Source organism: Miniopterus natalensis, chromosome 2 (genome assembly GCF_054644295.1).
Source record: "Miniopterus natalensis isolate mMinNat1 chromosome 2, mMinNat1.hap1, whole genome shotgun sequence".
Lineage (NCBI taxonomy): Eukaryota > Metazoa > Chordata > Mammalia > Chiroptera > Miniopteridae > Miniopterus > Miniopterus natalensis.
The window spans coordinates 88,398,876-88,413,652 of NC_142082.1; the positions used below are offsets into that span (position 1 = coordinate 88,398,876).

General features: G+C 37.2%; 1 protein-coding gene across 2 annotated transcripts in view; it reads right to left on the bottom strand.

Annotated features, from left to right (window-relative positions):
• The window catches only part of FREM2 (FRAS1 related extracellular matrix 2), a 294,853-nt gene that overhangs the window by 181,505 nt on the left and 98,571 nt on the right, over nt 1–14,777 (bottom strand). For both annotated transcript variants that reach the window (XM_016208906.2, XM_016208905.2), the window contains 2 exons: nt 4,816–4,962; nt 324–554 (listed from right to left, as the gene is read on the bottom strand). In XM_016208906.2, coding sequence (XP_016064392.2) covers nt 324–554; nt 4,816–4,962 — 378 coding nt within the window. The remainder of the gene's footprint in view (nt 1–323; nt 555–4,815; nt 4,963–14,777) is intronic.

Below are 14,777 nucleotides of genomic sequence, written 5' to 3' on the forward strand. Positions count from 1 at the left end.
ATAATTAATTAATTAACTTAAAAAAATGAGATAAAGAATGATGGTTCTAAAGGATAAAATTATAGTAAGAGAAAGTATGTGTTGATATATTGATGTAAATAATCCTATGCTTATTTATAGTTCATGTACTTGAAAATATATAGCTTCCCTTCATTAATTTTTGCATTCCCTCTTCCATCAGCATATCTGAGACTATTGAAACATTAATCTAAAATTTTGTCTCTATAGAAAGTCCAAACATTGAATTTAAAACTTTCTTTATAAAGTAATTTGTCATAAAGATCCAACCAACAGCAGCAACACAAGTTGACAGTAGCTCTTACCATCTCCTGGGTCAATGATCTCCACTGTGGTCACTGCAGGAAATTCCAGGACAGCCAGCACAGGTTCTGAGAGAACCACTTGGAAGGTCTCAGACTGCTCATGTTCCTCATCACTCATGATGTGCACCCTCCACAAGGCCCTGGTCTGGCCTGGGTTGAACTGCACTTGTTTCTGTGCTTTGCCCTTGAAGTCTTTGTGTTTTTCTGCAGTCTCATCTCTTGTGCCAATACCTTCACAGAATCATAAAATCATTTTCTTAGTTTCATTTTTCAATTGAATTATTAAAGTTTTCCATGTTAAAGTTTTGTGCATCACTTGATCGTGCAATGCAAAGTAGACACCATTCTGATTCTTCGAAAGAGACAATTTGGTACAGGCCCTACAATGAAAGCAGTCCACGTAGGTGTTGAGCAGTTCATGATTCTATTTTACTCTTGCCCCATTATGGTTTTACTATATATATATATATATATATATATATATATATATATATATATATATATATTTTTTTTTTAATCCCCACCCAAGGATATTTTTTCGTTGCTTTTCTAAAGAGTTTCCACTCTCTTTAGAGGGTGAGGAAAGAGAGACAGAGAAATATCGATGTGGGAGAGACATCAATTGGTTGCTTCCCACACAAGCCCTGATTGGGGCTGAGGATTGAACCTGCAACCCAGGTATGTGTCTTTGACCAGAATCGAGACCACAACCCTTCAGTGCATGGTTGACACTCTAACTGCTGAGCAACACTGGTCAGGGGCTTACTATATATTCTTTAAGCCAAGTTTGTGTTAGAACCTCTAAGATGGAATACTAAATTTGCTTTGGGTGAAAAAGGAAAGATTCCCTTTTTATAATTAACTCGTAGTATCTACTATGAGTGCAGTGCTAGCCTACCTTGTTACTTAAAGTATGGGCCATGGACTAGCAGCAAGAGCAACATTTTGGAGCTTGTTAGACATGCAGTTTCAACCCTGCCCCAGACCCACTAAATAAGAATCAACATTTTAGCAAGATCCCAGATAAATATTATGTGCATTAAAACCTGAGGGTGGATAGAGATATAAATACTTCATATCTCTATCAGGTCTTATGTAAATAGGTGCCCCATTTTAATAAAGGATGAAGAAATGGTTACAGATTCTGGAGGAATCATATTAGTCCACACTTTAATCTAATGTGGTAGATGAGACAGTTAAGTATACTCAATGTTCAAAAAATGCCTTTCCTTGGAGATAAAAAATATTTAGTTGGAAAACCATATATATTATAAATAATATTATTAGATGGGGTAAAAAGAACTCTAGAAATAAAAAAGCTTACAAATTGGGCTTAAATGTATGCTTTTTTCCCAAAGAGTATTAATTATTAAACAAAACATATTACTTTGAAATACCAACTGATACTACAAATCAGTCTTTTTCTCTGGAATGGAAAAAAAAAAAATAGCAAGATACATTTGGAATGAGAAAATTGATTTTTAAAAAATCATACCTTGACCACATGGAGGCTTTGGGATCATAGGCAAATTATTAACTTCCTCAGTTGTAGACAATTTAAGAGCACAATGATGTGGTAGTTGAAAGAGTCAGCTCTGCAGCCAAATCTCAGCTCTGCCCCTTAGGAGCTCTGTAACTTTGGGCATATGACAACCTTTCTATAATGAGGGATGTAATGATATTCTTCTCATGAGATTACTTATGGAAACTGTTGAGAACTGGGCCTGGCACATTATAAGAATCCAATAAATATTAACTATCATTATCATCACTTCATAGTCCATTATCTGGCATTTAATAAGCACTCAGTAAAACAGTTAAGTTAGAGAATAAAGCATTGTTAAAAGGAGTAAAAGATAAAAGTATTTAATGTACTTAATGAAGTATCTTGTATTTAGTAATGTTCAGTAACTAGTAGCAATAAGATCCTTGAAATTCAAATACTTTTGTGAAATGCAAATATATATTTAATTTATTAATGATTTATAAATGTATAATCATTTTTGAGAAAATACATGTACAAATTTTAAGTAATTTATTATTTACTAATTGTGTGCCTAAAGGTAAGTGATAGTCTGCTTTCAGCTGTAATGCAAACTATCTAATTCTAAAAGTATGTAAATAAAAGTGGAGGTCGTAGGATAACAGTAATATGAAACATATTCAGTGTAGAGCTCCTACGAGGCTAACCTTAACTTTAATCTGACTTTCATTTCCAATGCTAACATGAATTCTATTACTATCTTCCATGATTGATGGGTGTGGGCTACACACATAAGTCTTTCCAACTTTCTGTCTCCCCAGGCTACTAAGTAACATGTGAGGTTAACCAAGCAGAGTTATAGAACCTTTTTAGATTTGCTGGTACTGATCTCCACACATAGGAAATAATAGTTCATTAGAAAAATAACTTCACAAGAAAAAAGACTCTTGTTTGACATTTTAACATTCAGCTTTTTAAAAAGGCTATGGAGAGAAAAATCTGAAAAGATTGCTTAAAAATATTTTTCAACTATTAACTTTCCCATTGTTACAATGGGCTATTTGTAAGTGAATACATAAATATACTCATTAAGAGTGGGAATTCAGGTAAAATGCAAATAAATAAAGAAAGCCTTAAGAATTGTTAAGGCATTGTGTTTTTCAGTTATTCATTTCCCTATGACTTATCTTCAAGCACAAAGCACAGTTAAGGCTAATTTCTCACTGACAAAAAGTAAGACGGTCATATTCCTGATCTGCACAGCACATGTATGTGTCCAGAGAAAACATGCTTCTAAAAGAAAGAGCAATAAAGCATTCACTATGCTCTAGAACAGTGGTGGGGAATCTTTTTTCTACCAAGGGCCAGTTGGATATTTATAACATCATTCATAGGCCATACAAAATTATCAACTTAAAACTTAGCTTTGAAAAAAGCTCCTAGATTTATAGAATTTAAGTCCCACCTGCGGTTGCCTTGGCAGGGCCAGACCAAATGATTTCATGGGCCTGAGGGCCGGATGTTCCCCACCTCTGTTCTAAAAGGTTAAACTCAGAGAGTGTAAATGACAGCCTAAGAAGAGGCACATGCAAATAAAGAAGATGGAAGCAGAAGTGCCCTTGCTTCAGTATAGGTCTGCAGGTGGACCAACCCCACCTAGATTCAGAGTAACCTTAAAAGATCAGCAGAGTGCCCAGCCGGGTGTGGCTCAGTGGTTGAGCATCAACCTAGGATCCGGGAGATCGTGGTTCAGTTCCTGGTCTGGGCACATGCCTGGGTTGCAGGCTCAATCACCTGTCAGGGGGGCATGCAGGAGGCAGCTGATCAATGAAGACTTTCTCATCATTGATGTTTCTATCTCTCTCCCTCTCCCTTCCTCTCTCTGAAATAAAAAAAGATAGATTTGAAAAAAAAAAAAAAAAAAAGATCAGGAGAGCATAATGTGAAAACCCCTCTTTTAAAGTTAAAAAACAAAGAGTATTTTTTAAATTTAAGGATAATTATTATCCAGCTCGAAACATTAGGGAAAATTATGGTCCGCAGGTGAGAATTGTGGCTGTCGCAAAGACATGTGTATGCGTGTGCTCATGTGTGTGTGCATGTTGCTGGGGATCTACTGTTGATGGGGATCTACTGTTGATGTGTGTGCATGTTGATGGGGATCTATCTATCAGTCTAGATATCTATAAAATATATGGCACCACAAATAATATACTTGTTTGGGGTGTTATTATTTTTTAGGAATATACCAAATATTTTGTGCCAACTATATTACTGCCTAAAATTACCAATGTACTTATTGGTTAAAATATCTGTTTTACACTTACATGAATGTGATCTTGAACTGGAGGCTGAAAAAGGTTTTATTAATTTGCTTTTGACTCTCAGTTTTATTCAAAAGGGTAAAGCAGCAGAAAATGATTAGTATTTAACACCTCTCTGTTGGTTCTGAAGAAAAGTCACAACATATATCCTCTATGTAGTGCTTTTATGCAGTGTTGGAGTTCTTGAAGCTTTAGTGACCTACCAGAGCATTCAAATGCAACAAATAAATAGTAAATTATACTTTAATTCCTAATAAGTACTGAATAGTTTTTTGTTTATTATTAAAGTAGCCTTCACATATGTTTTACACTGATATTTCTGCACTTTTATCTTATGGATAAATTACATAATTGCCTAAACTTATTTAAGATCTAGAGACATTTAACATTTTTTAACTAACAGGTAATTACTGACAGTTTTGTAAAGTTATTTTATATCAAAGAAAGATCATATGTAGCTTTGAAGAGGTATATATTTTGGTTTACATTTCCCATTTTTACAGCATTTTGTTTTGGTTATTTAGCCTTGATACAAAACTTTTGGCAGTTAAAGGACATTTAAATGTCAACATCTCCCTAAGCTTTAAAACTAGAGTAATAAACTAAAAATATTTTAATCATTATAAAATTTTGAACTTTTGCTAGAAAACTGGGGTTTTATTACAGAAATGGAAATTCAACTTACTTATAAATGAAGTCTCTCCCAAATAACCTCTACGTTTAAGAACAACATCTAGAAATTTGGAGTCCTCATTGATCAGGTAATACTCTTTTTCAAAGGAGATCCATGCCCAATTCAGGTGAAAATGCTGCTTGGTTAACTTGTTTCCACCTAGAAAACAAAAATTTAAAGCACCAAATTTTTGCTTAATTGAATGAATGACCTTAAAAATTCACAGGCTATTTTAGTAATGCAACATTAAGAATCACTATAGTTACTTGGTTTTGATACACAACTCTAGAATATGTACATGCAGACATAGCTTATGTTCAGTAATTGTTATAGGGATATATAATAGCTGATATAATTCTTCACAAAATCCCTTGATCTTTAGGAGGAAAAATTGGCAAGGAGGAAGGAAGCAATTTAGTTTAATCATAAAATCAAGTACCCAAGGATGACTTACTTCCCACCAAGATGCCACTGGAGAGCAAGTTTTTCTATAGAGCAAGTATAAGGCTTATTTGTGATGTTAAAAACACACAGAACTTCACAAATTAACTTTTTCTGGTTGACTGAACAATTGGGTGGAAGGCTTTAATTATAACCACTTAAGAAAAAAACAAATATCCCAGTCTCTGACTCAGTTCTTCACTGTATTCCACTCCATTCCTTAGAACAAACAAACAGCTCTTTTCATAGATTCCATTCTACTGTGAAGATAAAGCTTTCTCCTCTCACCTTTCTACCAAAATGGAGCCAGCTGCTATCGAGAAAAATAGACCTTGTGTGTGATCTTTCTAACATGAAAGCTGCTCCACTAGGTGAATGAAAGGAGAAATGGTTATCAGCTGATCACTTTGCACATATCCTTCTACTTCCTTTGATCTACACCAATTATTTTAGAGAAAGGTGAGGTTTATAAATGAAAACAGTAGTTTCTTTTAAGTCTTTCTGTAAAAGGGTGGGAAAAAGGCCAAATAATAAACACAGCTATAAGTCCAATTTTAATTCCAGTTTCTTCTCTTTTGAGTTCACACTGAGAGAGCTACACCAGAGAAGAAGAAATGAAGACAGGAAAACATCAAGATTTTAATAAACTGATGACAAAAGTCTTCACATGGGGAAACATACAGTGAAAAAACAAAGAAGGGAAAAAATGTTCATCTTTGCTAGAAATTTTAAAAATAAAAACTGCAGCAACTTTGAGTTATTAATTGACCTGTACTAAAGATTAAAGACAATACCCAGTACAGCTGGGATTCTGTAGAGAAATTGGTTTATTGTTTTTTGTTGCGTGTACTTCTGTATCTCCAATCAGAGTAAATTGCAATTTTTTATCTACATGAATGCGTGTCTGCTTTTATCTGCCTGAGCATCCAGAATAAGCACTGGTCAAATTCATCTTTATAGTCTCCAAGTCCCAGGTAGTTCCTGGGGCACAACGAGAACTTCTTATTTTTTGAGTGAAAAAACCTATGGAAGAAGTATGAGAGTGGCTACCTTGTAGCTCCTGCTTCTTTTATTCCTTTTTTGTAACAGTTTCAGCTTACACAAACAAAGCATACATTATGGTTTTAGTTGACTTGTGACTAATAACTTCTGACCTATTCAGTAACTCTTGTGTTCAACAAGTAAATTTTATTTTAGGGTCTTGTGTATTTTATTACTATTTCCATACCCCTATGTCCAATTGTAAGAGATTATAAACATATAGTTTCTCTATTTCTCTAAATTTTAACACTTTGTAGCTAATTTTAAAATTTGATTCTAACCCTTTCCTGAAATAGTCCAGAAATTGTCACCTTTCCTCTAAATATTACGTTTTTAAGAATATTGAGTAGTGAGGCCTTCCTTCCTTGACACTATGTGAAACAGTGGCCCCGATGCAGAACTCAGCACCATCTTGCTCCTTTATTCTGATTAATTTTTCTCTACAGTGCTTCCCATAAACTCATATACTATATATGTTTACTTTTTTTGTCTATTCACTCTGTCTACCCCTATTGTAACACATGATCCAGGTGTGCAGGCTTACTGTCAGAAAAATGCCTATTAAATGAATTAGAAATTCTAATGTGTTGGTTGAAAGAAATTCAATAGTGTTTCATTTTTCTGGTGAGGTAAATGTCTTATAGATTAATGTAACATAACTCTTTCAATACTAAGTCTCTTTTTCTTAAGTAATTTTTAAAATAACACCCTTTATAAAATGTCTTGCATACTTCTATTCTTGGAGACTGTATAAATACTTTAAGTTATTACATATAAATGTGAACTACTAGGGGTTATTGATGACTAAAGGCATGTTTAACTCTTCTGTTAGGGATAGTGATTAGCTGCTAAGGCAGAAAGACGGGACGGACAAAAAAGGAGAGTTTATCTCACCCAATGAACAAAGAAGTCAGCAGTTTTAAGACTTGCCAAGATAAAATAGCCAGATGTTCTCATAAATTCTGGGACAAGCCACAACAATGTAAAATCTAGCCAGTCTGACAGGGGAACTGACTTGAAATCTAGTCAATCTGACAGGGGAACTTTGAAACCTATAGGGCAAGGGTGGAGAACCTTTTTTCTGTCAAAGGACATTTCGATATTTATAACATTTGTGGACAATACAAAATTATCAATTTAAAAAGTAGCCTGCTATATTTGGTCATTTAATTAACTCACCCTAAATGTGATGGCTGGAACTGCTTTTCTTCAGTGAGGCCTTGACATGGCCAGATCAAATGATTTTGTGGGCCACACATTCCCCACACCTGATATAGGGAGGGAAAGTATAAAACCCTTGAACTCCCACCAGGTGAGGCACTCAGACTAGCTGAGTTGCCTGCTTGTGCTTTATGCCAAGTGTATTCCTTAATACATTTGCTTGCTTTTCTTCCTTAGTGAATTCACTTGCTTTGCTTCAACACTGCTTTCTGTCATTCATCTGAATTCTTTCTCATGAGTCTGACAAGAGCCAAGGAGGGGAGAGCTCCCTCTGACTTGGGCAGCTCTCCAGTAACATCTTTCTGGTGCTGTGACTCAGATCACTTATTCCTCTGCTATCACTTTGATGGTGACACAGGAATGCAGCAAGTTTGTTCCCAGTTAGTTAACCCTTTATGCATGTGTGTTAGTTTTCTTCAGGAAAACAAGGGAGAGCAGTGGCATAAGGAATTAGGCAATTGGATAAGGTTATGTCTGTTGACAGACATGAAGGAGAAAGATGAGTACCTAGGCTTGCCTAGGGTTCAAAGAAAAGAGACAATTCCTCCCTCCAGTTTGTGCCTTAAATGTCCTTATGTTAGTAAGGAACTTGCAGAGGTGTCTGGGGTTAAGCTTAAGACCTGAAGGGGCCTCATGGAGAACTTCCATTTCACTTGTAATTAACTGACTGGTTCACCTGGGGATGCACACACAAAGGTTGGTCACCCAGTACTCCAAGCCCTCTCAGTTGTTTTAGATGGCTAGGAGAGAGATGTCTGGGAGAGAAGTTGAGAGATATAAGAGAGTGTTGGATGACCAGAAGGGTAATGGCTTTTGGGAGCCCTGCTCAAGAACAACACACAAAGACCCACTACACCTAATCTTTAGCCCATCTGTTTGCGGAGGTGACTGTTAAAAGAATAAGTTTAAGCTACTAAGCTCCTGCACCAGCATCAGGCTTTTGGTTTCTTTATCTGCATTTATACTCTCTCTGTAAGACTTTCAGGAGAGAAACTTGCTGTGTGTGCAGGGCTGTGCAATATAGACCTAATTGGGGGCCCCACAAGTTTTCAAGACATTACCTTAGGTAGGAGGAGGAGGTCACTCCCCTTGTTTCTTTATATGAACATTGTAAGGAAAAACACTTGCCAGAAGCTATTAACCAACAATTATTATTGTTGTGTGAGCAGGGGCAAAGGTGAGACATCCTGGTTAATCAAATTAAAGCTAAGATCTTAAGGTTATTTGCCAGGCTGATCAGGGCCCTTTACTCCACCTCACTAATTAGGGGACTGGTTCCAAGCCAATTATGGAATAAGTGGGATAAAAGGACCTTCTTCGTAGACACACTCTGGGCTCTAATACCTAATTTCGAGAACCAAAGGCAATTTGTTAAATATCTTGAGAAGGCTGACAGGTGCAGCAGGGAATGTTGGTTTTGTCCTGAATCTTACCAAAATTTGGAGGATATCAGTAAATTTCTTGCTTGGATATGGACAAAGGAAGGGTTATCCACTCTATTCAGGCATCTGTTATGCACAACTCTGCAGGACCCAAGACTGGGGATTTAGGCAGGAATGGCAAGTATTCAGACACTCCAGTAGACAAATATATTGGATAACAAATATTTTTTAGGGAATGAGAATATTTCAAGAGTCTAGAATTTGGGTCTTTCTTTTCCTTATCCATTCAGCTACCCTATGTTTATTGATTGTGCCATTTAATCTATTTATATTTAAGGTTATTATTGATAGGGAGTTATCTATTGCCATTTTATTTTTTTTATGCCTATGTTTTTCACTATTTCAAATTCTTATTACAGTAGTCCCTTTAAAATTTCTTGCAGTGCAGGTTTGATGGTGATAAACTCCTTTAGCTTTTTTTTTTTTTTTTTGTCTGGGAAGCTCTTTATTTCACCATCTATTTTGAATGACAGCCTTGCTGGAGAGCATTCTTGGTTTCAGAATCTTGCTTTTCATTATTTTGAATATTTCACGCTATTCCTTTCTGACCTATAGAGTTTCTGATGAGAAATCAATTGGCAGCCTTATGGGAGCTCCTTTGTATGAAACAGGTTGCTTTTCTCTTTCCACTAGTCTCTATGTGGTCTCCACTTTACATCCTTAGTTATAAGGGTTCTCTCCAGCTGGTCTTCAGTTGATTATTCAGGATGGTTTTTCTCTATTTTAGTTGTAATTCCAGTTTGGTCCTGGGAGAGTGTCAGTGTAGCTTCCACTCAATCAGTCACCATCTTGGAATCTCTGGATACATTTTTTTAAATAGGATAAAATGTTCAGCTTTTACCCCCCCCCCCAATACTTTTCTCTAATTGCTATGTAGACAGCATGAGGTTAAAGGATAAGCCAGACAACCTTCAGGCTTTAAAGTGAAAAATATTAATTCTCTTTGTAATCCAACTTGGCCCCAATACAAACCTGAGGACAGGAAAGTCTGACCTGTCAATGGATCTCTGAACTATAACACTATTCTCCAATTAGATTTGTTTTGCATAAATGATGGCAAATGAAATGAAACACTTTATATTCATATATTTATAGCACTTAACCAAGATAAGGACTTAAGGAAGATTGGTAGAATGTGTGTTGTCACAATATCAGATGAATTAGAGGACACCTTCCTCACAGCCCTGGCAAGATGCCAGTCTCTAAACAAAACCCATCCCAAAGGCAGAACAGGCTGCTTGTCAGCTCACTCCCTGTCACAAAAAGCATCTGCCTCTTTTTAATCCCTCCTCTTCTGCAGAACTGCAGGCACTTGCTTATAGTCCTGCCACTACCAGGAGTGGAACTCATTATCACCCAGACTCTAACATGTTATCTCTGAAGGAAGTAGCAAATATGGAGCCTGGTGAAAGAGTTATTTGGTACATGTTCCCCTTTCTATGTCTGACTTGGCTCTTTGTAAAAGAAAATACAAACAACTTGGTCAGTTTTCCAGAAGCCCTAGAAAATTCACTTACAACTTAACTTGAAATAATTTACAAATTGTTGTCTCCCACTGCTATACTCTAGATAAAAAGCAGCACATAATAGGAGCCACAAAAGCTTATGCTGATGAATTAGCTGATCATCATGCTCAGCATCACATGTACCGACCAGAGGGAGATACAATCCCAGATCAAAACCCTAGTGGGGTCTATCAAACTGGGACAAGTAAAGGATGAGAGGGAAAGACCCGCTGAACCCATATGGTTACTTGTCTCGTAGAAGGAATGAAAAAAATGTATTAGGCCTGTTAAGCATGAGAAAATAAAAAGGATTACTCCATGCAAGGATGAAAACCCAGCCCTATTTCAGGGGCAATTAACCAAAGCTTTACAAAAGTACACAAACATCGACCCCTGAGTCAGTTGAGGGCTGAGCATTCTGGGGATGCATTTTATCCAGCAGGCAGCCCCAGACATTAGGAGAAAGTTATCAAAAACTAGCCTTGGGACCATAGGCCTCCACTGAGCAACTGGTAGAAATAGCTTCGATTGTTTTTAACAACCGAGACAGGGCAAAGGCAGAGCAAAGAGCCACCCAATGGAAACAAAAGGCTCACTTGTTAGCAGCATCTTTAAGCCTTGCACTACCTCAGGGCCAACCCAGCCCCCACACTGCAACAGACATCAGAGGGGCAATGCTATTCTTGTGGACAAGAAGGACTCTGGAAAGGGGAGTGCCCTGGGAAGGGGCCTCCTCAAAAACCATGTCCCTCTGCTGCAACTTTGGTGACTGGAAAAAGGATTTTTCCAGGGGCCAGAGTGTCCCTGGGCCAAAACCTACCCACATTATGGCCTTGAACTGAAGGGCACTACACTACAGTTGGCTCCCACTAAAAACATCATCATTGAAGGGATGGAGCCAAGGGTAACCCTTAATGTAGCAGGTAAGCCCACTACATTTTTATTAGATATGGGGGCTGCTTCCTCTGATCTGACCCACTAACCAAAGCCTCTATCTTCCAAACCTGCTTGATCACTGGGGTGAATGGGCATCCATAGTGCTACCATTCTACTCTACCCCTAGGCTGCAGCCTCAGGAATCTCACTTTTAATCATGCTTTTGTTGTGATTACAGGATGCCCCATTCCCTTATTAGGGAGGGACATCTTGTCTAATCCAGAAACTACCATAATCCCCAGAGACACTACCCTCCTCCTCCCTTTTGTAAGCCAATACAACACAGGGGCACATACCCTGGGGAGCATTAGCAAATTAACTTTACTTAGATGCCCCCTAAAGTTAGATATTTACTAATATTTATAGATACTTTCACCAAATAAACTAAAGCCCCTCCTACCAAAACAGAAAAAGACAATTGAGATGGCCAAGTACTTACTAAAAAAAAATCTTACCTAAATTTGGACTACCAAGAAAATTACAGAATGACAATAGACCCTTTTTTATAGACAAAATTACACAAGAACTGGCTCCAGCTTTAGAAATTGACTATCACTTACAAGTATCATGAAAAGCTCAATCCTCAGGTAAAGTAAAAAAATGAATCAAACCCTCAAAAGGACTCTAGTCAAGCTATGTCAAAAAACTGAGTCCTAGGTGTTATGTTACCTATAGGTATCATGAGAATAAGAACTGAACCTAAAGAAAAATTATAAGTAAGGCCCTCTGAACTCACCTATGGCAGGCCCTTTCTCATATCTGACCTGCTAATAGATGAGAAATTTTCCAGCTGTTATCCTACAGCATTAATCTAGGACAGTTAAAAAAACAAAGCATTACAGGAATATGGAAACAAAATTCTACCTACCCCCAATAAAGGCGACCAACACAAACAAGTTAAACCAGGAACACAGTATATTTAAAAACCTAGGGGTACAACTGTCCTGAGTCCCAGCTACAACCCAGATGGAAGGGCCCACATCAAGTTCTGGTAAGCAACCCAACTGAAGCAAAGCTTATGGGGCTAGCCAGTGGGATTAATTTATCTCAAATTAAACCTATTTCTTGTGAGTCCCCACAGGAACCACAACCTGAGACCTACTATTGTAAACCCATTGAGGACTTCAAGCTCCTCTTCAAAAAAACCCTAACCTGCTACATATAAGCAATAACTGGGACCTAATATAATTGTCCTCATATTTCTGATGCTCTTTCTACTAGCGTGTTGATACACTAGGCTTCCTCCCCCAGAAAAAAAATTTTTCTGTCCCTGTTGGATTTAACCCTTATCACATAAGTTGCAGGTTCTCCCCTCCACTAACCTTCTTGTTAAATTTGTCACCTCTAGGATACAGTAATTAAATGTCAAGATGATGTCTCTTTGGAAGTTCCAGCCCATTCTTACTTTAGGAGAATCAGCTAATGGCCTCTCTGTTACAGACTCATATCCCATTCCCTTGTCTCTCTTAGATCAGTTAGGGAGAGACTTCCATACCCTACACAGGCAGGGAATACAGACATTGTCAGCAGGAAACAGTAACAGAAAAGGACAATCTTCCCTCATCAATCCTAATCGTTTTAAGGATGGAAGTCTCTGAGGGGGGAATGTAGCAGTACAGTAAGAAGCTAGGAAAATTCCTGGGCAAGTGGAATGGGGAAACTGAGACAAGAAAATTAAGCAGGGCCAAACAGTTTGGGCAATTTGTAGCCCACTTGTAAATTGCCAGACCTTATTTTCCCCAACCAAAGACACTTGAGAGAAAATGGTTTATACTTCTCCTCCCTAACCAGAGAATATGTAGCTTGAATTGCCATGACCCTGGAAAATAGAGAACAAAACCCAATTAATGCCATCTGTGCCTGCTATACCCAAGGACAGATGAAGTCTGGGGGACAAATAACAAGAGCCCCATAAGCATTTTGATGGTATCACTTGAGGGGGTGAATGTTAGGCAGGATGGATAGCTACTAGGGCAGGAGGAGGGGAAGGGGAAAAAGGGAGAGTAAGTAATAAATGGTTTATCTCACCTACTGAACAAAGAAGTCAGCAGTCTTGGGACTTGCCAAGATAAAATTGCTAGATGTTCTTACAAATTCTGGGACAAGCCACAACAATATGAAAGGGGGACCTTGAAATCTAGCCTGTCCAGCAGGGGAACCTTGAAACCTACTGGGGGGAAAATATAAAGCTCTTGAACTCCAACCAAGTGGGGTTCTCAGACTAGCTGAATTGTCCACTTGTGCTTTATGTCAAGTGTATTCCTTAATATATTTGCTTGCTTTGCTTCCTTAACAAATTCATTTGCTTTGCTTCAACACTGCTTTCTGTCACTCACCTGAATTCTTTCTCATGAGTGTGACAAGAGCCAAGGAGGGGAAAGCCCCCTCTGACTTAGACAGCTCCCTAGTAACACTTCCATTCTGTTATGAAGTAATAAATGGTTTTAAGGAGAGCTAATCTCATCTCTACTTAGAGGTTTTAAAAACTTATTTTCTAGTTGGCACTTACGTTCTGAAAGAATGAGGGTGCCAGGTTACTGCTTAATCAGGGATTTTGAATGGCACACAGCTAAAAGAGTTTGCCAGGATTTCATATGTCCACCACTTTTACATTTTAAAAAAAATAAAATTCAGAAAGAACATTGAGAAATTTTGCTTTGTGAGACAGTGAGTGACCTGCTCCAAGGTATTGATTTTGATGCTTAGCATTCACTCTAAATCAGAGATTTTTAAGTATTTTACCAGAGAATATAAAGGTAAGTGTATAAAGTTTAACTGTGAATAGAATTAAATACTACACAATGTCTGATTTATATTCACATGAATCCTATTGTGCTTCAGAATTTATTAAATCTTAGGTAATACTTATTATGCAAGTGTGATATTTAATGAACAAAGATGTAGTTTTTGGTAACTCTTACTAAAACTGACCTTGTACTCTGCATTGTATCTAAAGAATGGAAAGATACATTATTTGTTCATTTATTACATACCATGTAAACTCCTCTAAAACCTTAATTATGGGAACAATAAATGTTTATACTTTAAATAACAATAGTTACAGCTTACTGAATATAATTTTTAGATAAAGTTAAACAACTTAAAAGAATTTTTACTTCAGGGTGATTCTTTGCCTTTTATAAAGTAGATTCTGTCATCTATGATGCATAAGAATCTAGCCTCAATGTCCTACTGCAAATAAATTAAAGTCTGTAACTTCTGTCATAAATCCATACAACAGGTGCCTGACAGCTGACTACCACACTCCCAAATGCTTTTTCCCCAAACCCTGACAACTAAATCCATTAAGGTTTTTATAGAAAGACACCTTTTGAACTTTTCCAGCTGGTCTTTAGGCTTCTTCAATTCCCTTTTCAATGGGAATGCA